General features: G+C 41.4%; 1 protein-coding gene across 1 annotated transcript; it reads right to left on the reverse strand.

The window, feature by feature from the left end:
* Positions 1 to 4,108: 4,108 nt before the first annotated feature.
* mindy1 (MINDY lysine 48 deubiquitinase 1) lies at positions 4,109 to 25,125 on the reverse strand. Its single transcript, XM_061741983.1, has 12 exons — positions 25,026 to 25,125; positions 21,943 to 22,787; positions 20,140 to 20,391; positions 19,512 to 19,726; positions 15,300 to 15,357; positions 15,037 to 15,101; positions 13,179 to 13,337; positions 12,831 to 12,933; positions 9,370 to 9,512; positions 9,085 to 9,279; positions 8,808 to 9,008; positions 4,109 to 7,181 (listed from the first exon to the last, which is right to left on the reverse strand). The coding sequence occupies exons 2-12, from the start codon at positions 22,289 to 22,291 to the stop codon at positions 7,116 to 7,118; spliced, it is 1,806 nt and encodes a 601-aa protein (XP_061597967.1). The 5' UTR covers positions 22,292 to 22,787; positions 25,026 to 25,125; the 3' UTR covers positions 4,109 to 7,115.
* Between the last annotated feature and the right edge of the window lie 1,266 nt (positions 25,126 to 26,391).

A 26,391-nucleotide genomic window follows, 5' to 3' on the forward strand; every position in this document is an offset into this window, starting at 1 on the left:
GAGTTCTCAATGAGGGCAGTTGCCCTGCACTCCTGTTGCTCTCCCCCCTCCTGCAGGAGTGCGCTAAAAACCCATTCCAAGATAGTCTTTGTGTCTTTCCTCATTATGAATTTATGTAATGCTGTGTTTAAACCTAACACTATTTGAGTAGCCTATACATAATAATACTATATGGTGATATATTCCATCCAACAGCTGAAGGTGTAACACTGAACAAACAAATGCATGATTCTACTGAGGCATCATCTAGTGTCTTCCATTCTGCACATCAGTGTTCAGTGGGTGCTTAGAAATGTCTACTCAAATGATGTATGTGTTTGGCATTTGAGAAGGAAATACCATTTAGTGAAGAGTTAACACTGTTTTGAGGGTAGAGTGCTATTTTGCAAGAGAAGTGTATGATTTAGCATTTTGTGTGTGAGTTTTGTAATTTGTGTTTAGAGTTTTGAGAAAGTGAGGTAGTCTATCAGGAAATGTGTTTAAACAATTGTGAAAAACTGTAAAAGGCTATTTGAAGCAATGGCAGGTTTCCCCAAATGTAATCGGCGCTATTGACTGCACTCACATTGCTATAAGGGCTCTGAGCGAAAATGTCTATGTGAACCGTAAGAATTCGCATTTAATAAATGTACAAGTCATTTGTGCCTCAAACATGGTTCTAACAAATTTAGTGGCACGGTGGCTCGACACATGACTCATTCATCCAGTCACACAGCAGTGTAGGAAACAGACTGCAGGTGGCGCTGCGCGTGAAGGCTCATTCATATGCAAATACAGTAATCATGTAGTTTGCATTGACCATTCATGGTAGAAAGTGGGCGTGTAGAGGGCAGGATATGAGGCGAATTCACCTGCGCAACCTTACAGGTGGACTGTGATATATATGTGATTTATAAAGAGAACATTGCGTGCAGATGTGCGTGCACACGGTTTTATAAATCAGGATTTTTTTGTGCGCACGCCATTTTCGGCTTTTGAGTGCACGTACACTTTTAGTATGAATCCTACGCACTCTTTTATAAATGAGGCCCCTGACCTTTAAGTTTAACATCTGTCATCCTGTTTATGTATAACAGAAACCATGACAACCCTTTAATGCACAGCTGATTCAAGTTTACCGGTTAGCTAATACGATTTATGTTTAGAGAAAATATCAGAAGAATTACAAAGTCCAGCGGAAAGAAATTCATTGGAAACATTTATCAAGACTGTTTAAAAAAGGTTCTGCCGGTTTCACTTTATTTTTTTTTTATGACTTTTTTCACACATTTTTATTTCTTTTTGGTAGTTATGACAAAACGCGAGTATTGCTTTTAAGTGAATGCATTCCACATTTAAAGAAAAGATGAAGGTGAATTTAAGTTGAAACTTTTAGCCAGTTTAAGCTATTGTAGTATTGAAAATGTTTGACTTGATTCATTTAGAAAAATTGTCTTTTAAGAGAACTCCATATTTAGAGCTTTATTGGTGATTAATAGGGTGCTTAAAATCATGATTTGTTACCTTAATCTTCAGTGATCTTCAATCCTGTTGCATTGTTCCAGATCCTCCAACATGCCTGGCTGCTTGTGCAGCTGATGGTGATTGATTCATTAGATTCAGGTGATTTATGGCTCAGACACGTCCAAAGTGGAGGATTGTGGATCCTGAGGTTTTGCTTCATTTGGGTTTTTTTTTTTTCACCTTGTCTGCACACATATTAATGATTGATACCATGACGGTAGAAACCAAAGGTATATATATGTGCATTATAACTATATTTAATATATATACATATATATACGCATACATATGCATACACATACATAAATATACACATACAAACCCAGTGTTTTTTGTTTTTTTTTGTGGGGGGGTGGGGTGGGGGGGGTGACGACATCCACTGCCAATCCAGGAAGCAGGAACACACGGAAACACACGTCAAGCACTGGAAATCTGCAACAAAAAAACCACAAACAAAGCACGAAACCGGCACGGAGCCGACCAAAACATGAAGGGCAATCGACCCAAATCTTGAGATCTGATCGCAGTCTGAGCTAAGCTACCGCTACCTAACCCCAAAAACTACAGAGCAAGCATGCAGGTGAACAAGCCAGTGTGTATGTCTATGTGTGTGTATGCGTGTATGTATATGATCATGCGTGTGTGTGTGTGTGTGTATGTGTGTGTGTGTGTATATGTGTGTTGGTACGTGTGTGTGTGTGTGTGTGTGTGTGTATGTTTGTTTGGCTGTGTGTGTTTGTGTATATGTATGTGACTAAGTGGCTATGTGTGTGTGTGTGTGTGTGTATGTGTGTGTGTGTGTGTAATAAACCAAACAAAGCTCCACCTGAAGTGTATCTATAGTGGGGGAGGGGGGGGAGCAACCCCGCCACCCGCGAGACCAGAGGCCGACACGGAAGAGCCCGGAACCCAGGCCACCAGCAACCCCACAGAGGGGAGAAGTAGGAGGGAGGCAACCCACCGCCTGCGAGGCCCCCACGGCGCGGAAAGAAGCAGCCAGGGATCCCGCGGCGGCGGACCGCGACCCAGGCAATCCCCGGCCACCCGGTCAGGGCCGGACACGTGGCCAGGAGGCCCTCACCCTCCAGGCCAATGACCCCCACCCGGCAGGGGGCCAGCCTGCCCGGAGAGACAGAGCCGCCCCGGCCGCCGACGTGTGCAGGCGCACCCGCCCCCACGAAAGTGGCCCTCCAAGACCAGAGGGGCGCCCCCCCGCAGAGGCAGCGGGGGGGACCGGAGACGGGCCCGGAGAGAGGGAACCCCCCAACAGGGCGACACCCACGCAGGCCCGACAACGGAGGGCCCCAGACCCAGGCGTCCCATCCATTCACCTATCCGATACCTATACTAATAATAAGATATACTATAATAATAATATATACTATACATAATAATAATAATAATAATAATAATAATAATAATAATAATACTACTACTAATAATAATAACCACCTTTGTATAATATAATATTGATAAATTATTAAGTTTTGTTGTCCTGCCAATGGAGGCTCAAATCCTCCATGGCAGGACACTTCCACACCGCATTCTCACCGACACAGACACACAATCACGCACCGTTTCCCCCTCCCCGGGGGGGTCCAGCACCGCCAGAAGGCACCCCAGGCTCCACGGCGAGCCCCGCCAGGCCCGGGTATCCCGACCCACCTATCCCAGGCCGGGGGTAGAGGGCAGGATATGAGGGTGATGTGGGACCCCCTCCCGCCCCTGGTGTTGAGTGCATGTGATTAATGCCATAAAAACAGGGAGGGGGAGGGCCAAGCATCGATTGACACCGACCCCCCCCTCCCGAACTACGTGTCATTGTCAAATGTATTTATTAAGTGTTGAATGTGCAGTGTCTACTTTGCTGTTAAAACCGTGAGGCGGGGAGTGCCGGGCCACACGGGACAATGCCCCCCACGACCCGGACCCCCCGCCCCTCGCCTATGTGCGTATGAATCGTGTAGGGGGGGAAGGAGGGGGAGCGGAGGCCGAAGCCAGGAAGCAGGATCAGCAAAGCCGGCCCTGATAAGACACCCGCGCCCCCCCACCGGCCATCCAGTAGACGGGGGCCGGCCCTCCGAGCCGGGCCAGGGCCCCACCGTACCTCCACGGGCGCCCCCGGAGCCCCCAGATGGAGGGGGAAACGGTCCAACATCCCCCCATTCATACTGACAACATAAGACATAGACACCTGGGAATGGTGCCACCCCGCCGCCGCGCCCGCCCGTGCACCCCCCGGTCAGGGGAGGCCCAATCCCCGGCCCCACCCCCCCCCGGAGCCACCCCGGCGGACACCCCGAGGGTCACGGAGTCCCCACATCCGCAGGGGCACGTGGCGCCCGCCCAGCGACGGAGGACCAAGGCAGCAATGCCCCCCCAGCGCAGACAGCCACCCCCCACCCAGGTTTTTTTTTTTTTTTAAGTGCCTCGGAAAAATAAAATATTCCAAAATAAAATCGTTTAATGTTAATTCAAACTGGTTCAGTTCTTCCGCCTTTTATCAAACATTTTAACCACCATTAAAAATGTGTAAATTTTTTTGAAAACAAAAAACACAGAATGGACAATGAACACAAACCAATAATGACACAAACAGCAGACGTGTATGAATATTCTGTTATTAACAATTTAACATCATGGCAAATTAAACACAGCTTGAACAAAGCTTGGCAAAGGTCAAACAGTCAGAGAGAGAAAAAAGGACCTTGATTTTGTAGGAAAAAATATTTAAATTAAAATAAACCACCGGAATGATAAAACAAAGATCTGGTACGACCTGAAAGAGTGGCAGGCAGAAGTGGAAACGTTTAGGAGGAACTGATGATGCTAACCTGCTGTGCTGATCAGAAAACTTGTGGCTCTAAAGACATTCATAAATCAAGATGAGTCACCAAAAGAGAAACCATCTGAAAGTCAGCAATTACATCCCAAGGTTTAATTTGTCTTTGGAAAGCACACATTTATTTTTCTTTGCTTCCACAGCATATGTTTAAATGTATTGAGGCTTAACGGAGTCTACAAGGAAAACCAAACAAAACAAAAACAGAAACCAGCAAACGACTAGCTATGAATCACCATCATGAGGTACAGAAATCTACATAATGACTATCTTAATTACCCTATTGAGGCACAGTCAAAATAAGGAGACTAAGTAAGGCTTGTTTTGCTGCTGTTCTACATTTAAAAAGGTTTAAAAAGCCTCAACAAGGAGTTTCAGGATACCGACACACTAATGTGGCTTCCTTCCAAAACTAAAACTATTGCACATCCATGTTAGTGTTTAAACTGTGTCAGAAAATATTTCTATCCACATGAAAGCACATGAGCATCCAAACCCTACTGGAAACTGAACACTTTATTGATCCCCAAGGAAAAAAAATAAAATACTGTTGCAGTAGAAATTGGGAGTAAATAAAAACAAAGAAAAGAAAGTAGGAAGTGTAACGGAGCAAGTTTTTTTAAATTTTTTATCTCCAAGTTGGCATGAATGTATTAAATTCATGGACGAGTCATTTCTTCCTCCTGTGGGTCATCAGGATCATTGTAAGATGTTCATCTACATGAGGAGCTTCAAGGTTTACCTGCCGGACACTTGACAATGCAGCCTTTATTCTCCCCAGAAGTCTCACTTCCTGTCAGACCCCGAGTCACGTGACCAAAACATTTCAACAATCCACCGTGCCCCAGACAACCCACAGGATAACCCAGGAATAACGGCAGCTGTTTCAGATGACGGGGGAAATGTTGACGAGATGACCCGCTGCCTTCTCAAACTTTTCAGGATCAACCAGACCTGGATAACTGAGAATCTGTGCCAGCGTCAATGATTCATTAGAGGAGAGTTTTTGTTTTATTTGAATCTTTATTGAATTACTGCAGCACTGCATGGACTTGGGGATTTCTTTTTGTTCTTGTTTTCAGTGTTTATGGGCCACAAACTAAAATTTTCATTAGCACTGCAGCTGTAAAGTCACATGTCTGAAGCCGTTGAATCAGAATAGCCATCAAAATTATCCAAAAATATCACAAACATGGTTACTTTTGAATCTCATTACTGAATCAACACATTCTTTGAGCACATTTTACCCAGTCTCTGCCCAAAGAAAATTGCTTCATATTTTTAATTATTTTTTTGTTAATTGCATTTTTTTTTGGCTTTGTTTTGTTTTAAAAAGGTTTACATTGACACCAGTACATCTCATGTTTGATGGTGAGATTTGCTGCCTACTGCTAATAAAAGCTTTTATGTTACTGTGGTAAAACTTCACAAAACATTTTAAAGATGTTTGTTAATCAGATACCAAGATCGTTTCAGTGAAAATGGAGCACCGGTTCATCTGGGGATCGTACACATGAATCAAAAAAATATTTTTAATGCAATTTAAACTGAGATTTTCTCTTTATATAATTTATTATATTCTTTTCAACTTTCAGCTTCAATCTACATTAAAAACTGATCACTGGAAATGGATCAATGTCAGCAGAGGGCACTGTTAAGAGTCTCAGAGAAGGAAACATCTCAACAAACATCACATATGAAGATGAGATTATAACATCCTCCATCTCAAAAAGGCTCCATCACTTGATAAAATTCAAGTTTTTCAACAAGAATCTTTAATGCCTTTTTTAAAAAGGCATTAAAATATAATTTTAGTGTGTGATTTTCCTTCACATGACCCACAGACACATCAATGGGAAACAGCCCGGATAAAATAAAGTGCTGCAACATGTCAAGTACTTCACCTATGTCTCACAAAACTCCTCAAGTCTTTAAAACCAAACGTCTAATTTCATGAACTTGTCATTGCAGACACAAAGTCTGATCATTTACATCCATCTGGAAATTTAAATAATGAGCCAATATTTGGGTGTTGGGTATCAGGTATTTTGCTTAATTAACATCAGAATAATTATTAAATAGAGAGCAGTGTTAGAGTTTTTCAGATGTGATTCTGCAGGACCAACGGAGGCCGACCCTCCAGGACGGTGGTTGTTTTAGTCTGGAAACCACAGCCTTGGACAAGCAGCATATTACACTTTTCCTGGTAGGATTTTCCAGCCTAAAATAACAGGGTACATGGTATTGGATGGTGCAGAGATGCAAATTCTCCCCGATACCCTTATTTCTGGGAGTATTTCCAGTACTGGTATTGGATCAACTCTATTCCCCAATACAATAAACTGTATGTCTTTTTTTTTTTTTTTTTTTTTACAGTTTATACTTGGCTCACCAGAGGGGAATTCTTTGATCGTTAGGGACACAAAATCCTCATTAATGACTAGAAACGGGTCTAAAAGCAGCATCTAATGAATTTATTGACGATAAACAAGGACCTCAGTTACTTTGACGAGCCCTTCGTGAAGGCTGATTTGTTAGTCGGAGGTTTCCCGTCACCAGACTCCACTGTTTAGATCTTGCAACTCCACAGACTGGAGTTACGTCTGAAACAAACTGTGACCTGCCGGACAAAAGCACAGGAGGTTTGGCAACAAGTTGACTCGGTGTGTCCCTGTGTGTGTGTGTGTGTTTTGCGTGTGTGTGACCTCCCCGCTACAGACACACTGGACTCTGGGCTTTCATCGCTTTGCAGAAGACGATGATGAAGAGCCTATAGGATGACACAGTCCGAGTCTTTATCTCTTCTTCTGGCTTGTTGGGAGCTCTGACCTCTGACCTACAGACGGCAACAAAACCCCATCACACCAACAGAAGAAAAGCAGCTTTAGTGTTTTTTCCTTAAGGATGGATGTCATTAAAAATAAACTGAAGACAAATGCATTAAACCTACTTAGTAGTTGCAGTAGTTTGCTTTTATTTAGTGCAAAAACCATTAAAGATATGAGGGTTAAACTATCAAACACTATTTCTGAGCCTGAAGAAGAGTCCTATAAAGCGTAAGTGTAATGAAACACATGCATGTATTAAAAGTCACATCTACTTGTGCTTTAATGGGCACAAGTAATACTGTATTTGACCCGGTCTTTGTACGTTTTGACCGTATAGAAACGTAATTCTCGTCAGTTGTGCGAAATAAGACCCGGAAACAGGCATTGTGGCATAGAATTGTCAAACTGGTTTTAATTCACCGTACGAATTGTTACAGATTACTTTTGTAATACTGTATTTGACCCAGTCTTTGTACATTTTGACCGTATAGAAATGTAATTCTTGCCATTTTAAGAATGAGATGTACCTGCTGGATTCTACTGCCCGTACTTTAACAACTTGTGCTTTTTATTATTTTACCTCTTTTCTTATCATTTTATTTGTTATTTACCGTTTAATTGTGTCTTGCCGCTTTTAATGTTGATGTAAAGCACTTTGAATTACCTTGTGTTGAATTGTGCTATACAAATAAACTTATAATCAGGCATCAGAACGGCTCGTCCTAAAAAAAGAGGACAATTCTCGACGTGGACGAGTGAGGGCGCAACAAAATTTTGAAAAATAGACTCAAAATGGTGCATTGTTGTGCTCCATAATCACATCTTTTATCAATGCAAGAATACACACAAAAAAAATCTGAATTTTTGCAAAGAATGATGCATTTTGATAACATAACACGCATTCATCATCATGGGTAATTCTTCATGCATGAATAAATCTTGAAATAAAGATAATTATATCTTAAACTTCTACAATGGCCAGAATTCCCCTTTCCCACCGAAAAAACTAGGGATGCACTGAAATGAAAATTGGAGGCCGAACCTGAAGCCGAATAAAATTTAAAGACTTGGCTGAATACTGAGTACCGAATAGCCTACGTCGATTTAACGCAGAACCATAATTCAGGCTTCACTCACTGCCGCAACGTGTTGCCTCCAGTCATTTCAATGAGAAGTACACCGCAAATAAAATTAAAACACTGCATTGCATATTCAGCGCCGCACAGAGGCTCCCAAATGGAAATGATTTTTGATTTCTGAATGAATGGATAGATACGTCGCTTATTTTTTGCATATTATGTTTTTCTTTTCTGGCCAGGCGCATCGCGTTTTCGAGTCCGTTGTTTGGGGAATTTTTTATTTATTTTTTTCCCCGTTCCGCGGAAACCGCAGGAACTTTTTCCCGAGACCAAAATCCGCGGAATTCCGCGGATCCGCGGAAGATTCTGATGCCTGTATAATCTCCTGATGCTCAGCTCATTTTTCAGTTTGGAAATGTAAATCAGTTAATCCTCATTTAGAAAAAAACATATAGGAGCTGTAAAATAGTACTTGTAAGTTGTAAATGTGAAAATGTAAATACCACAGAGACAGTTCTAGTTCAGATGTGGGTTTGATGAACCCAGATGTGGTACCTGCGGTTGTGTCTGCATGGATCCCGCTGGCTGCTGCTGCTGTTGTTGCTGCTGCTGCTGCTGCTGCTGCTGTTGTTGCTGCTGCTGCTGCTGCTGCTGCTGGTACTCCTCCTGCTGGAGCTGCCGGGCCAACTCCAGGTCACTTAGAGGTCCTGGGACACTGCCTTGCTGCTGCTGCAGCGACACCGCTACCAGGTAATCCTGAGACCAACCAGGACATGGATCAGTGGCTCGTTAATACTGGTCTCAGCTTGCGAGTGCCACCGAGTGGCCTCACCTGGTCGATCTGCCGCTGCTGCTCCTGGGTGCCGGGGGCCAGCTGGGAGGTGGATGGAGTTCTCTGAGGAGGGTGACACAGCCTGAAGTCTGAGTCGCAAAAGTTTCCATCTCCTTCTACGTTATGAAGAGACTCCCAGACCAAGCCCTCCTCCTGCAGGAAGCCCTGGTCCGTCACCAGCAGGTACAGGTGGCCCTGAGACACCACGGGGGTTTGAATTAGCAGAAATAAAACCAGACACACTTTTTCCTTGATCAACGTAGTGTACTGTGCAGTTGTCCCCACCTTGTGCTTGATCATGGTACTGAAGTGGTTATTTCTGAAGAAAACGGAGATCTCTCCCTCTGTGGCCGTTGTGTTGAGTTCACACAGACCGTGATACGACAGCTGAGTCGCTGTCGACTCCAGAAACTGCTCTGCCACCAGCCCTGAACAACACAAATACATACCGTATACACTCAAACATATATACAAGCTCACTTAGGGAGGGATCTAACAGATATATTATATTGGCCTGGATTTATGCTCTACCCTCCACAGGGAAAACTTGATATTCGCTGAACACTTGAGCTTTTCTGAAGCTTTGTTCAATGCGTGATAAGGTGTCTGGGCAGGAATGCCAATTATTTGCAGTGGTTGCACGCATGCATGCACTCTTTTTTGACGTTTTTTGTTGTGATAATGTTTATGATGAATCGTAAGGCATTCTGTAGAACTCGGGTACGGTTAAAATGGTGTATGTGGGTCATGGAAAATTTAAGCATACTTTACTAGATGCCAACGTGTACTTTGAGTGACATCACTAAGGCTGCAACTAACGACTATTTTAATAGTCGACTAGTCACAGACTATTGAAACGATTAGTCGACTTATCGGATAATTAGTCTTTTTTTTCAAATTTAGTATGAGGTTGCATTAATTATGTGGCAAATGATAATAAAACACAAGAAAGATGGCACTAGAGCCCTGCTATAGCGGGACTGTTTTCTCTATCCTGCTCCCGCTGCATTTCTGACCATTACCGCCCGCAACGTGTGTTCCACTCCCGCCCCTCCTGCAAAACTCATGAATTAATGCCCGCACGGCGCACAATAAAGATGCATTGATTTAGTGTCTTCTCCCGTCCCGCAATAGAAAAGTCCAGACAAATCCATCTGATTTAATGTTAACATGATCATTGTGGAGCTTGATGAATAATTGACAGTTGATAGGCACCTGACTGAAAGTTAGATGCAAATCCATCATTGTCATCAGCGCACAAGGCTTTTTTCGCCTTTTGCGCTGCATCAATTATGTGATTGAGGTTATAGCAACGAGAGTAGCTGTGAGTGGCTCAAATAATACTAATAAATAACATAAAATAAAGTTTAGAATGAAACAAATTAATTTAACAAATGAATCGCTGGGCCATTACATTGCTGTGGAGGGAGAGAATGTTTCTGACCGACTGTGGTCCTGTGCGTCTCTCTTCCAAAATGCGCCACAGACACTAAACGCAGTTTCTCCAAATATCTGACTCAATTTAATACTTTGTTAGGCATAACGTTAAAGCTTTCTTTTAAAGCCAAAATACGCTTAATATCTTACCAAGCCGAGTCCGTTTCGTTCAGCACTCCGACGTGCTTTCTCTTCAAATGCATTACCGACGTGCTCCCGTGAAAAGCAACGTCGGCTTTGCAAACCTTGCAAGTCATCTTTTTATTCACCTTATCGAGGCTAAAATGCTCCCAAACTTTTTAAGTTTTATTACCCGCAGCTGCGCTGAGACGCAGTCGTACATGCGCGACTCGGCAGAGATTGTATTGAAGTGAGATGCCTCACTCCGTTGGAAAAACACGTCTGGCGACAATTGTCGACAATGGAATTCATTGTCGACAATTTTGATTATCGATTTTTGTCGACAACGTCAACGAATCGTTGCAGCCCTAGACATCACATGACTAACATATCCCAAAATGCTTCACAGTGTCAACTTTACAGGTCTACCCAGTCCAGTCCAATCAAAACTATGAATTTAGTTAGTAATGCTAATAATGTGTCGGTGATCAGGGTGCCCTCTACTACCTCTTCTTTCTTTTATGGACAAAATTAAAGCTCCAGACTGCAGGACCCTGAACAGGATGTAGCAGGTACATCCTACTCTCATCCCATTCAGTTAGATGGATCACTAGGCAAAGCTAAAGCTATGGCAGATGAAGCAGAGGGAGTGTAGTTCTGGTTCAGGGGTCTGGACTGGGATCCAGTTGTTCACTTCATTCAGCATCAACTTTCATTCTGCACTGGGTGAGTTTGCAGTGAAGTGGAAAACAGATTAAGGTGAATTAGCATCTCCAAAAAGACGCTACACTGACCGATTAGATAGATGTACAGTAAAGTTAATGCTTCAAGCGAAGGAAATTAAGACACTAAGAATTTAAGTCAAATCGATGCAGCATTTGCAGAAAGAAAGATCCAAATAGGTGAACCTATCACAACCCGCGAAATCAGGAACCAAAAGAATAGAACTCTTTTGGGGAAGAGTTCAGTAGTGGGAGAGGAGCTCAGAGCAGAACACCTGCAAACTGACATAGAAAAGAACCAGCTGCAGCGGTTCACCCACCCTGATCACCTACATCTCCCAGGTGAGATGTTTCAGACACACCCGCCACATTTCTACTTATTTGCATCCAGGGGACTCAAACATTCACACCAAAAATCGCCTGTGGTCGCTCGGGACACCTGCATCACGCTGTTTGCCAACGCCTGCAGTGGGGGCTTTCAAGCTGCGCTGCAGAACTAGAGGGAAAAAAGTGTACATAGTCTACATATCCATCTATCTAGAGGGAAAACGTTTACATAGTCTACATATCCATCTATCTAGAGGGAAAAAAGTTTACATAGTCTACATATCCATCTATCTAGAGGGAAAAAAGTTTACATAGTCTATCTATAAAAAAAAAATTAGGGGGAAAGCCCGGCCTGCTGAGTTTTGTTTAAAATTGAATTTCTGTTGCAAATAAAACCTGGTCTTCCAATTCATTGCATTTTTCGCCTAGTTATTTTTGTGGTAGAAGTATCGGATCGGTACTCTGTATCGGTGAGTACACAAATTAAAATACTCGTACTTGGTGTGGTATCGGTGCATCCCATATATATATATATATATATATATATATATATATATATATATATATATATATATATATATATATATATATATATATATATATATATATATATATATATATCTCCGCATAGATAAGAGTGAGTTTGTTGGCCTCCTTAACAAGGTTGGTCCCAGATCAACGGCAACTATCAGCGAGCCGTTGCTCGCGGTGAAGCTGCAGTCGGTCTGCAGTGAACACTGACACACCGGGTCGTGACACCTCCAACACCTCAGCCGCCTCAGCCGCCTCAGCCGCCTCAGCCGCCTCTTGCAGCCAGCTTTCGTAGAAAAGGAATGGCAGCCAGACGCCTCTGACGCCCGTGACGCTTTTAGTGTGAATGTACAGTCAGCCGTACATAACAGATAATACACCTAAAGAAAAAGTAATGCATTCATCCTCCATTTTCTTTCTCTTAATTTTTAAGATTGTTTTTTACCCCACAGATGTCAAAAGCAACTTTTTTGGGGGGAAAATTGACTATCAGGATGTGTCCCGGCTGGGATCACTCACCACTAAACCTCCACCTATAATTGTTGTCATGACTACATCTGCAAAGCATCGGTGTGTTTCCTTTCATGAGTGTGATTACAGGAGTGTTACCTTCGCTGACTCGGCTGCTATCTGCAGAGTGCTTGTAGTCAATGATTTTCTCCACCAGCTGGTTGTAACTCAGCTTCCCGACAGCAGTCACCATCTCTGGACTCTAAACACACACATTACACATGATGAAGAGATGAATAGAAAAAAATAGATTTACTTAAATATATACTATCTGCAGTGACAGAAATGTTTAGGCTGTATCACATTTTGTACCCCATTAAACCAGTTGTCATTGTTTGATTTTTTTACCATTGCTTTGTTTGCTTTTTTTTTTTGTTTAATAAATGCATATCGGCAAGTTCCACTTTAATGTAGGAAACAATGTTATAACTTCTTCTAGCGTGGCACCTGTGGGTCGACCAGCCAGCCGTGGTACAGCGGGATGTCCAGGAGATCGAACACGATGCACTCCGGTGTGTACTCGAAGTCCGTGACTCCAGTGAAGCGCACGTTAACGTCCAGGCCTGTGGACAGCTTTGGAAGGACAGCCATGGCGTCGCTCATGTTCTGCAGATACACAATCAGCCAGAAGCAGTACATCTACATTTATTGTTGCTGTCCCTTTTTCTTAATTTAAAAACTGGCAACATTTATAAGAATGTTTATTGCATTTAAGTGGAAATTTCTGGAAAATGGGCAAGTTTTGTTTGGAAACTAAGAACATTTATTTCACACTTAGATTTCAGACCTGGGGCCTCATGTACAAAGAGGGCGTGGATTTCAATGTGAATCCATGCGTAGAATTCTTTAAAAAAAATAATTTTTATCCCGGTTTTTTCCCCATTTTTATCACCCAGTGCTCCTACCTAACAGTCCTGGGCATTGCCATCCTCTACCAACCCCGGGAGGGCCCTGCACTGAGCTCAGGTCTCCTCCTTACTTGAGGAGTGAGCAGCTTCTTTTCACCAGACAGGGTGGGGTTTCTCCGGCCGGACGTAGCGCGTGGAAGGATCACGTTATTCCGGCCGGATCCTCCTCACCCCATCTGTTCCCCGGTTGGCCAGAGGGGGCATGTATAGCCCAGGACTGTTGCATGTTTTTGTGAGGGTAGCTCCCATTAGCTACCAAGGGAACACGGGGAGAACATGCAAACTCCACACAGAAAGATCCTTTCACCAACCCCACCCATGGTGTGGGCACTGAAGTCATGGGGGAACTAACACGCACTTCAGCGCCCACAGCGTCCCCGGCGGGAATCAAACCCAGGACCTTCTTGCTGTGAGACGGCTGCACTACCTGCTGGGCCACCGTGCCCCCCTTGCGTGGAATTCTTGTGTATGCAAAAAAAAAAAAATTCAGATGTTCAAAACTGTGGGTACGCTCAAATCCACGCATGTTTCTTTGAACATCACAATTAACGTGGAATTGAGCACACATGCAGGAGAACACTCCTCCCTGTATCCTCCCTCATGCAGATTCATTTGAATATGACAATGTAGGGCTGGGCGATATATCGAGATTTAAATATATATCGATATATTTTCAAACACGATATGGTACGAGACAATATCGTTTATATCGATATAAAAAAAAAAACATTTTTTTTTTTATGATTTTGATATAGCTTATTTTGTGACAAATTGACTTGAATGTTTTATTTGAGATTTGCACAAATGTTTTGTTATTTGCACAACTGTCAACCTCAGTGGAAAAGTCTGCCTGTTACTGTCTACATTGTATTAATTGCACAGTGTATTATAATTTAATTGTTATGTAGGAAAGGGATATTTGTTTTATTTTATTCAAGAAGCATTTTTATTCTACATATGCAGGCATATTATTTTTATTTCATTTGTTTTATACATTTTGATATTGTGCAGACCTCTGTTAATAAAGGTGTGACATTTGGCACGAGGCTTTATATTAAAACTTTTTTTTAAGGGTTTGCCTCTGAAAAAAATTAAGCTAACAGAGATGCTATGCTATAATGCTTTGGGGGAAACCCCAATTAAGGCACAGAAAAAATATCGAGATATATATCGAGTATCGCCATTTAGCTAGAAAATATCGAGATATGACTTTTGGTCCATGTCGCCCAGCCCTATGACAATGAGGATAAAAATCCATTAAAAACCTCTCATCCTAACAAGAAACTTGAGAAAACAGTAAAACAAATTAAAAAAAAAAAACTATCTGGTGTCATGGTTCGGGTTACGAGTTTATGGTTACGGATCAGAGAAATGACACGTGAAGAGGAAAAGTGTACCTGCTGGAAGTTGAGCTCCATGCCATTAGTCTTTTCTCTCGGAGTGACTGACAAAACACACTCCCCTACAAAACGGACCGACACAAAGACCAGTCAGTAACATCAGAGTTTCATCCTGCTGTATTCTCAGCTGTGACCCATTTGGTATTAAAAAAAACAACAAAGTAACAAAAATCTCTCCCTTGTAAATCAACATGTTTGGCATGGGATTTTCCTCTCAACTAAATATCATTTCATGTGATTTAAAAGGACAGTATCCCTACCGAGGTGAGCCATCAGCTCCTCAGCGGTGACCACTTCAGTCTGAGCAGGAAGCTTTGCCTAAATACACACAACAAACAAAGTTGTCAGCAAGAGGAAATCATGGTTTTGAAACAAAGATTAAAAAAGGGACACACCACCCAAGTCACCATCTCAGGCTACCTCTTGTTTAATAAAAACAAAAATAAAATATATATATTGTTCTGCAGTCTCAAGTATGGCCTTTTTTTAAAAAATAAATCTCTTTTATTGTTTTTTCACGTTTTAAATACAAACATAACAGTGAAACAAATACCTCACACCTTTACATGCATATGTACACGTTCGGCAGTAATGTGATTAGCACTTGCATCCTAGAGATACAGATGATGTAGTATAGAAACATACTGTACATATACACATATACACGTACATAAACACACTCATACACACACACACACAAGTGGGTTCTGTGCAAAAAAAAAAAGGGGGGGGGGGTCAAATCCTTTCCTTCCATTTGGGGTTAAAATGTTTCTAGTTTTGCCATCGGGCTATGTTTTATTGTTAAAGTGATCAATGAATGGCTGCCAAACCTCGTAGAACTTTCTCTCTTGATTCTTCAATACAAATCTGACTCTCTCCAGCTCTAAATGTCTCATGAAATCAGTCATAAGATTTTAATAGGTTGGTGCTGCCTTTTGCTTCCAGTTCAGTAAAATCAATCTTCGCGCAAGTATACTGACAAACAAAACGATGCGATCTTCAACGTTACTTTTTGTCATATTCTGGTCAATGATTCCCAAAACCGCCACCAACGGGTCTGCATCAATAGGCCTCCCTAAAATACAGGATAGTGTTTTAAAAATAGAATCCCAATAATTTGATAGTTTGGGACAGCTCCAGAACATATGCCCTAGTGTTGCTGGTCCAAGCCCACACCTGTCACATGAAGGATCCACTGAGGGGAAGATTTTATGAAATTTTTGTTTCGACCAATGTAAGCGGTGTATTATTTTAAATTGCAGGAGGCCATGTCTTGCACATATTGAAGAGCTATGAGTTCGTTCTAAGGCTTTCTGCCATTGTTCTTCTGTGGTCTCGCTGCCTAGCTCCTCCTGCCAGGCTGTCCTTAAATGGTCTAGTGTAGTTTCATCAGTCAAGTTAGATAAATTCTCATATGACTTGGATATCCCTCCCTTTTTAAAGGGGTCTTGCGTAAGTATCAGTTCCATTGAGGATTGGGTGGGAGCGCTTGGATATGCTGGGTTATTCTGGATAACAAAACTTCTCATCTGCAAGTATTTATGAAACTGTGATCTCGAAATATTGTATTTATCCTGTATCTGACCAAATTATGGAAACGTCCGCTCTATGAACATGTCCAAGAAATTGTGAATACCTTTGTCATACCATTCTTTAAACACTGTGTTGTTAAATGAAGGCGCGAATTAGTGATTTTTGGTAAGAGGACATCGAAGGGAGCAAGACTGCCAACCGTAGAATTTCCGAATCTGGGACCAAATCTTAAGGGAGTGGGAAACAACCGGGTTCGATATTGATTTAGGGTGCACAGCTTGCAGAGCTGACAGCAGCATGGCTGGAAGAGAAGAGGGGTGACAACAAGCATTTTCTATGTTTAACCATATCGGGGGTCTATCTTGTAGCCAGTAAGTCATCATGTTGATATTACACGCCCAATAGTAGGGCTGAACGATATGGACAAAATTTCATATCTCGATATTCATGCCAGATATCTCGATATCGATACAATACGATATGACTTCGGTTCGGTGAAAACCAAGCATTTTTCAGAAAAATAAAAACATCAGAAATCAAAAGAGTGCAGTTTTATTGATTAGAACTCACTGCCAGTCATCAACATTAACATAAAGTCACTCAATAATAAATAATAATCAAAATATTTTACTGTAGCTCCGCTTTAACGATAAATAACCAATGCAGTTAGAGTTAGAGTTCAGTACATGTTATTGATTATTGAATGGACGCTGCAGCTGAACGGACTGTCACAACATCACTGCAGTTTCATGACGGAGTGAAGACAGATTACAGATTAAACTCATGTTTCACTCCCATGTTTCATATTTGATTTATTTTCTGTTTCAACAATTAAATATCTAAAAATGTTAACTTTCAATCTGATGAACAAAAGAACCAGAAACAACTTTCTTAATGTATTACTGCGCATGTGCAATCCCCCCCATTTGTCCAATCCTTGTTTTCAGTAAACGAAATAGAGAAAAGAGTTTTCCACTCGCTGTTTTAATTCCCAATTTCGATTTTCAAACACATCAATTAATTTTTTATTATCAAAACAAAAGATGGGGAACGGATTATTTTGGTTTATTTCTCTATTTTTATTTTGTAATTAAAAAAAACAAAAAAAAACGGATGGCTGCGAAATACACGTCGCAATTTTCACCAAGCACGACTTGCACAACACCTCGCTCTGGTCGACATCATCCTTTCTAAATCCAAAATACCTCCAAATAATGGAGGATGATTTATGTTTTGGCACAAAATTAGATTCAGCACCGCCACCGGCCGCTATCCTCCGCACTCATGTCTCTTTTCTTCCGTTTGGATTTCTCCGCTCTTCTCCGCTCTCCTGTGTGTGCGTCTCACGTCTCCCTCACTCCCTCCCTCCTATGTTTGTCATTGGTTGGCTTCAGCTGTCGATCAACAGCAAGCATGAAATAAGCTTTGTGGTTGGCTGGCCGTAGTGGTGCGTTCAAGAGCAATCTTAAAAGTAATGTTTATGGAGACTGCTCGCGCTGTACAAGCAGGGCGAGCGGAAATATATCGTTTATATCGTTGCTTTCCCGTTATTAATGTCTTGAATGTTCATATCTCGATATAGATACGATAACGGTATATCGTTCAGCCCTACCCAATAGTATAATTTAAAATTTGGCAACCCCATGCCCCCTACTGATTTTGGTCTCTGTAAGAAGGTCATTTTTAATTGAGGCTTCTTCTTGTCCCATATAAATTCTGTTATCATTTTATCTATTGTGTGAAAGAAACCTTTTTTAATATAAATGGGAATACACTGGAATAGAAAAAGAAACTTTGGGAGGACGGTCATTTTGATTATGTTTATTCAGCCTGCTAGTGTTATGGGAATGTGAGACCATCTCTGCAGGTCTTCTGTTGTATTGACCAGTAGTTTTTGAAAATTCTCCTAAATACCTAAATAAACACCTAAATATTTAAACTGAGTTGAAATCTTGAAGGGTAATTTGTCAAAAAGACGTTGGTTGTTTGCATTTATTGGGAATAAGATGCTCTTGCTCATATTTATTTTGTATCCTGATATCTGGCCAAATGTATTCAAAATTAACTAAACTATTGTGGGGACTGATTTAGCAGGGTCAGAGATGTATATTAATAAATCGTCCGCGATTAACAAGACTATGTTCCTCGCCTCCTCTATGTATCCCTTCATATCCCTTTGCTGAGCGCAGATAAATCGCAAGAGGTTCTATTGCCAGCGCAAAAAGCAGTGGCGATAACGGGCATCCCTGTCTTGTGGAACGTGTTAAGCTAAAGTATTTAGATCTCATTTTATTTGTCTGAACTGCAGCCATTGGAGATTTATAAAGGAGTTTGACCCATGAATTATAATTTGAGCCATAACCGAACTTCAACAGGGCCGAGAAAAGATAGTCCCACTCGACCCTGTCAAAGGCCTTCTCCTCATCCAGTGAGAGCAAAATTTCGGGGGATGGGCCAGAGTTGGATGTGTATATAATATTGAATAGCCTACGTAAGTTGTGGGTCATCTGTCTATTTTTAATAAAACCTGTTTGGTCTTCATGAACTATCGTTGGGAGTGTATTTTCTAGTCTAATTGCCAGTATTTTTGCCAGAATTTTGTTGTCGACATTCAATAAACTGACAGGTCTGTAAGATGCCGCTTTAAATGGGTCTTTACCCTTTTTGTGTATTAGTGATACTGTTGCCTGATAGAATGTTGTGGAAAAGAAAGCCTCCTTCAAATGATTCACTGAAAACCTTCAGAAGGAGGGTCAAGTATGGCCTTTTGGTTGTCACTCTCAAAAAGCCACAAGACACCCCAGAAAATCCTGATACATTGTTCATTTTGCTCTAACTGCATCACAACTTACAAAGTTAACAACTCCTTGAATTGAAGAAAATGTGAAGATAATAAAATGGGAATATGCACAGAGAACATTTTAAATTTCAAATTGTACCTTCCAGCGCAGAAAGAGCGTGTTCATAATGGCCAGCAGGGGGCAGGGTCCGTTCTCACTCTGAGTGATGATGGGGGTCTTCTTCTCCTTCCATGTGATCCATTTCACTAGGTAATATGCCGGCATGGAGGGCCTGGGCTCTGGGACGGCAGCAGCTGCAGCAGAAGCACCGGGCTCGGGCTCGGGAGCAGCAGCTGCAGAAACATCTGCACCTCCTGTAGTCAGGAGGACAGAGCCAGGCACATTCACACACTAAAAGTAACCTAAACAATGTACAATGATAGAAAACCTAATCCGCACTAGGTGTACAGTACATTACAAGAAAGGAAAAAGTATGAGTAATGTGGACAAAAGGTCCGTGAACATTGATGACATCATATTGTTTTTGAATAAAGGTCCAAGAAATTGCATTTCGTCTAAAATTTCACAAGGGCAATTTTTACACCACCATTGGATATTTTTCCACAGTATGCACCAGGACTATTGTTTGGTGAACTTGCGTCAATGCCAAACAAGACAACTACAAACAAAGAGAAAGTATTTCAGTCATGCAGTTGCAGATTATGAGGCTCTGAAACCAAATAAGACAAACTGACATCCGACATTAAAGCATCAGAGGTCACCTCACCATCAGCTTCAACCGCCTCCTCCTCCTTCAGACTTGGAATGTCAGCGCATGGGGAGCAGCCCTCAACACCCAGGGCTAAGTGGGATGAAGACAAGCCTTCCTCTGTGTCTAAAGAATTTCCTGCAGCTGAAACTCCGTCTGAGAGCTCGAAACTCGGGATGGAGAATGACGCAGAGTCGGTGGATTCCTGCTGATCATCAGAGCCACCACCTGTCATCACTGAGGAGCTCTCCTCCAGGTCTAAGTCCAGGTCTGTAGACACAAACAGGGGCAGAACAGACAGGCATTCCTCCAATTTAACAACAAAACACATTAGTCCATATTTATTTTAACAAGAGCAGTTTACTTTAAAAAAAATTAAAATAAAAAAGGCACCATACAAGATCTTACACATTTCCAGATCTGCGTTTTTATTTCAGGGATCTCTTACACTATCGTTAAATGAATTGCTTGTTTTTGTTTTTTGCTGAATCTGATGTAACATTAATTGCAGTCATTCACTCTTAACTACAATTATGAAATTACGTCAAAGTTGCTTATGGAAGTATTTCAAATCTGACTTGTTCCTGCAGCTTAAAAGGCAGGACACAAGTTTTATATAAGACACTCGCGGCAGGTTCAAGCCTAATATTTTTTATGCAATGTTTTCTTGATAAGAGTAGAGTACTGCAGGAAAAGTGTTGAAAAAACACAAGATGTTTGGGATTTTTTACATGATTTAAGCTAAGAAGAGATCAGAAAAGGCATCATGTTTTTCTCCTTCACATAAACTAATTTTCATAGTTTATACATTGTTGGAAGCAAACGTGGTTTACTTCACACTACTGTGATGTAACTCCTTTGTAAACAAAGCTGCAATAAATGTTAGGTGTAGTATTTTTAGTCTCAGCTGGCCCAAAGCCACTTATATCCCACTGAAACAGAGGCCCAATCAAGGCGGATCCTGCTTCAGTCTCAGCTTCCTCAATACAAACCACAAGGAACTCGGCTTTACTGAAAATGCAAAAATCAATACTGTGTAGTCATGAATTACCAGATGTATGAAATTATAAAAAGAAAATAATCTTTGTTTCCCCCTGTGATGACATTGTTTTCTATTTCTTTCTATTTTTTTTTAAATTTTGTTGTTTGTATCATTCATTTTCTTTATCCACTTAATCTTATCTAGAGTCACACAAAGTTTTGTAATTGTTAATATCTATTTTTCTTTATTGTTTTGATAACGGGGGTGGTTCAGGGGTCTCAGAAAGGGATCAAGTATGATGCATCAGAAACTAAGGGGTTAAAGAAGAAATAAAAAACCTGAAGAGCTCTTTTTCTTCCTATTACCCCCTGCAATCCTGCAGGAACGTGATTGACCTTTGATGATATGGCATTAGATCAAATATATTCATTTCAATAAACAGCTTTTGGCTGACACAGGAAAAATCTGCTTTATTATGTTACTTGCCTTTAGTATTCTCTTTATTCTTGTGTACATTTCTTATTTGATTTGTGCAAATTTGTATATCATTTAAATTTGTAGTTTTTTGTGATTTATTTTTTGTGTCTATTAAAGCCATTTAATTTAAAATCAGGGAAATGATAATTTATCAGGAAAAGAGCTTAAAGGCATCTTATCAAACACTTCCACGCTGTTAATTAACATCTATAGCTGCAAGCTCATTCTGTGTACATTTGTTAACTCACAAAGAGCTTAACCAGCCAATGATCTGTGCATAACTTTTATACGAGCCTGAATAGCTCAGAAGTATACGGTACTTGTCATCATAAACCCTGGACCTCGTATGATTATCATTTTACCTTGTTCTCCTCCTCTGTCTGGTCTTCCTTCAATCTTGTTCTGTCTGAGCAGAACTGATAGAGTTTCATCCTCTGTGGTAACAACAGTCATAGTTTCATTTTCAGATGACAAGCTTGGCGATGACTCCGGTGGCGTGGGTGTGGCTTCTTCCTCCGACACGTTGGCGGGAAAAGTGCTGTTGGCAGTGCCATTGCTTCTTGGGACTCCAGCTCCAAGATCTGACCCCGCCGTTGTCCCAGTTACCATCAGGTCTTTGGAAAAGCTTTCTGTGCTGATAGATTGCTCTTCTGTCCTGCGTTCCATCAGCAGGTCTGCTGTGGCTGGCGGCTGTGGGGGAGATTCTGCCATGATCTGCCGACCGTCAAATGCTGACAAAACAAGATGTAGCAGCTTCACAAGGCACACACAAGCTCTGTGTTTACACTAGGTATTTTTAAATAGGAGCTTGGGACTTCTACTACAGCATTTAAAAAATAAATACAAAAATAAAGGCCTTCCTGGGGTCACCACATTCTTGGAGCCAGGGGGTCAGATTGAAAATAAAGCTGATGATGTTGAAGCGACAGGTAGCCTCTGATTTTCCAACATGACCACCAGGAAACCCTTGGAAGAAACCCTTATTTGCAAATGTGCATTCCAGCAGCTCAGGGTTTCAGAACTAAATGAGCTTCCTACATGAAACTGGACATGACAACGGTTTCCAGCGCAGGTCAAAGGCTAATTTTGAATTGAGGACTGTTGATCTTACACACAGCAAATACAAAGAGCGACAATAAGTGCCTACTGGGAACACAGGGGCTGAAGGATTTTTCAATGTATTCAGTCAGCAGATGTCATGTCAGATCTGAGGAGAAAAAAACAAAAACAAGAGGAATAAATCAACAAAGACATCATTGTGGTCAGTCTGTGCCTCTTTGTGACTGTTCTGCCTGTCTTTAAGGACAATTTGAGCTTTTAACTGAGCTTTGTCAATTACTTTGTGCAGAAAATCTTATCCAAATGTCTGGGGCTGAATCTGTTTAGGTGTGGATCCATGCTGTTTTCACAAGTTCTGTGCTGTTGTTTGAGTTGTTTGAGCTAAACAAAGAATAGCATTGAAGTTGTCAGGTGGCCTTGACCCACCTTATGCTGTAATCATGAAATACAGGTTTAATTTGACCTACCAAGTCAAAAGTAAGACAGGAAACAGAAGTGTGAAAATGACCGTGGGTTCTCGTGAATTTATATGAAGCAAGAATAAGTAGAGGGCTATTTTTGGTTTGTTTGTTGGCAAACAGTGCGGAGTGATTGCACAGTCAGCCAGCCAATTAGTTGCTCAAGTTTCCCCAGAGTTGGTAGTAACGAGTTACATTTACTCCGTTACATTTACCTTAGTAAGTTTTGGGAAAGTTTGTACTTTTAGGAGTAGTTTTTAATCACTGTACTTTTTACTTTTACTTGAGTAGATTTGTGAAGAAGAAACTGTTCCTCTTACTCCGCTACATTAGGCTACATTGAGCTGTTACTTTTCTTTTATCCCTTTTATCCATGTACGTGTCAGTCTCATGACTCTGAGTGATTCTTTGGAAAAAATGTTTGTTTTTGCATGTTTTGTCACATTTACACAGACTCAAACACACACAGAGTTTCTATGAGTTCGTGCACTTGTTCTAGTTCTGCCTGGTTAAAAAAAGAAAAGTACAAAGGCTTGAAATTTTGTTCTACTTGTGCTTAATTTTTTTTTTATTCTGTTATTTTATTTATTATTTATTAAAGTACTTGAATTTACTTTAAGATTATTTTAATTTAAGCTATTTTTTATTAATTTTAATTCATTTCATTGATTTAATTTGCCTGAAGATGATTACAACAGTTACTCAGTACTTGAGTAGTTTTTTTCACCAAGTACTTTTTTTACTTTTACTCAAGTAATTATTTGGATGACTACTTTTTACTTCTACTTGAGTCATATTATTCTGAAGTAACAGTACTTTTACTTGAGTACAATTTTTGGCTACTCTACCCAGCTCTGAGTTTCCCATAAAGCTCTTGAAGAGACATGAAACCACAGCTGCAACAAACATCACCCCATTAAACAGATCTTTTCTAAGAGCATGACCCTGGCAGCCCAACACCAGCTCCAGCCCGCCCAACACCATCTCCTGGCAGCCCAATACCAGCTCCAGCCCGCCCAACACCATCTCCTGGCAGCCCAACACCAGCTCCAGCCCAACACCATCTCCTGGCAGCCCAACACCAGCTCCAGCCCGCCCAACACCATCTCCTGGCAGCCCAACACCAGCTCCAGCCCAACACCAGCTCCAGCCCGCCCAACACCAGCTCCAGCCCAACACCAGCTCCAGCCCAACACAAACCTGACAGAAAAAAAATTTAATGATTGGTCTTTGGTTTCCTTTTGTTTCCACTCTTCTAGACATTGTTTTTGTTTTGTTTAAGCATTGATTATTTACTTTCTCTGTTAGTTGTTTTCTGAGATCCGTCTTCTGTTTGTTTTTTCACCTGATTTTTCTGTCATATTTACATTTGTCTTCCTTCTTGTTTTGCATGTGTGTTTACTTTGCTGTTTTTGTAGATTGTTTGTCCTTGTTGTATTAGTACAGTAGTAGTACTTGTTGTATTAGTACAGTAGTAGTAGTACTTGTTGTATTAGTACAGTAGTAGTAGTACTTGTTGTATTAGTACAGTAGTAGTAGTACTTGTTGTATTAGTACAGTAGTAGTAGTACTTGTTGTATCAGTACAGTAGTAGTACTATGAAGTAAAAGTTAAAAAGGTTCGGCACAATAAGCTCAGGCTTCAGCTACACCTTTTGGTCGGTTTATTCCTTACTTCTTTTTTTATTATTTCTTTCCTACAAAATAAATGAAATGCAATGTATTCATCAATGGAAACTGATCGACCCAATAAACTACTTCATCACCAACTGATTCCTGCTGTCACCCCAGCTAGCTCTGGAACCAGAACTCGACTAAAGTCAGCTTTTCCCCCCAACGCGGGACAGATCCGCCCTGAGAACCCGTGTCCGGGATTCAGACTGATCTCTGCGTTCACATGTGAACATTGAGCCGTGTTAAAAGCCTCACCTCTCCGACACAAGGAGCTGGTTCGGTATCTGCGCCGACGCTAGCTGCTAGCACGCATGCTAGCTGTTTACATACGTCTCTGACACACGCAAGCCCCGCCCACTTCCTTCTACGTCACATCCGCTGATCTGCTTTACGTCAACATTAACACACAATTCATTCATTAAGACACAATTAAACGGTAAATAACAAAAAAAAAAAACGAAATAAAACGATAAGAGGTAAAATAATAAAAAGCACAAGTTGTTAAAAGTAAGGGCAGTAGAGTACAGCAGGTACGTTTTATTTAAGAAATATTTATTTATTTATTTTATTATTATCAATATTTATTTAAATTTATTTAAGTAAATTTAAGAGTACGCTTCAGTAAACAGTAACGTTTTTAGGCCTGATTTAAAGGATCTACAGTTGGAGCAGACCTCAGGTCTACAGGAAGTTTGTTCCACCGGTGAGGAGCAGAATAACTGAACGCTGCCTCACCTTGCTTGGTTCTGGTTATGGAACCACAACAAACCAGATCCAGATGAACCTCAGGGGTCTGGGAGCTCCATAGGAACTAACAGATCCAGCATGTATTTTGGTCCAAGACCATTCAGGTCTTTGTAGACCAGCAGTAAGATTTTAAACTCTATCCTTTCACTCACTGGAAGCCAGTATAGTGATTTCACGGTGTAATGTGGTCCAGTTTCCTGGTGTAATATGGTCCAGTTTCCTGGTGTAATATGGTCCAGTTTCCTGGTGTAATGTGGTCCAGTTTCCTGGTGTAATATGGTCCAGTTTCCTGGTGTAATGTGGTCCAGTTTCCTGGTGTTTGTAAGGACTCTGGCGGATCGTTCTGGATCAGCTGCAGCTGCCTGATAGATTTCTTGTTAAAAGGAACCCTGGTTATTAAGACTTGTAGTCCCTAATTAGCCACAATTGTTCTCTTATACTAAAATATGTTGTTAGAAACACATAAAATAATCTAATTGCTTTAAAAATCTACAATGTTTATCACATATTTTGACCTGCGGGAGGCGCCATGTTTTACCTGCGCAATGCATTCTGGGGGCGATGACGTAGAGCGGTGGCTCTGGGAAGATAAGCCGCGTTAGTTTAACTGCGACAGGTATCTAAAACTTAGATGAGCAGCATCTCCCGGCCGTGGAGGCTGACGAGGGAGCCCATAAGACGTCTGTTCAGGCAAACTGGCTGAAAGTTGTCGTGTGCTGTGATGCACGGGAGATCAAAGTCGTGCGCATCTTATCAGTGCATTAAACTGTATATAATGCAGCGGCGCCGCCAGCCGGAATCCTGTACGCACTGTGCGTACAGGCGACTGGCCCGGGAGTTTGACGAAACGGGAGGCGCAGACCGCTTCAAATAG

This window comes from Cololabis saira, chromosome 15, assembly GCF_033807715.1.
Source record: "Cololabis saira isolate AMF1-May2022 chromosome 15, fColSai1.1, whole genome shotgun sequence".
NCBI lineage: Eukaryota > Metazoa > Chordata > Actinopteri > Beloniformes > Belonidae > Cololabis > Cololabis saira.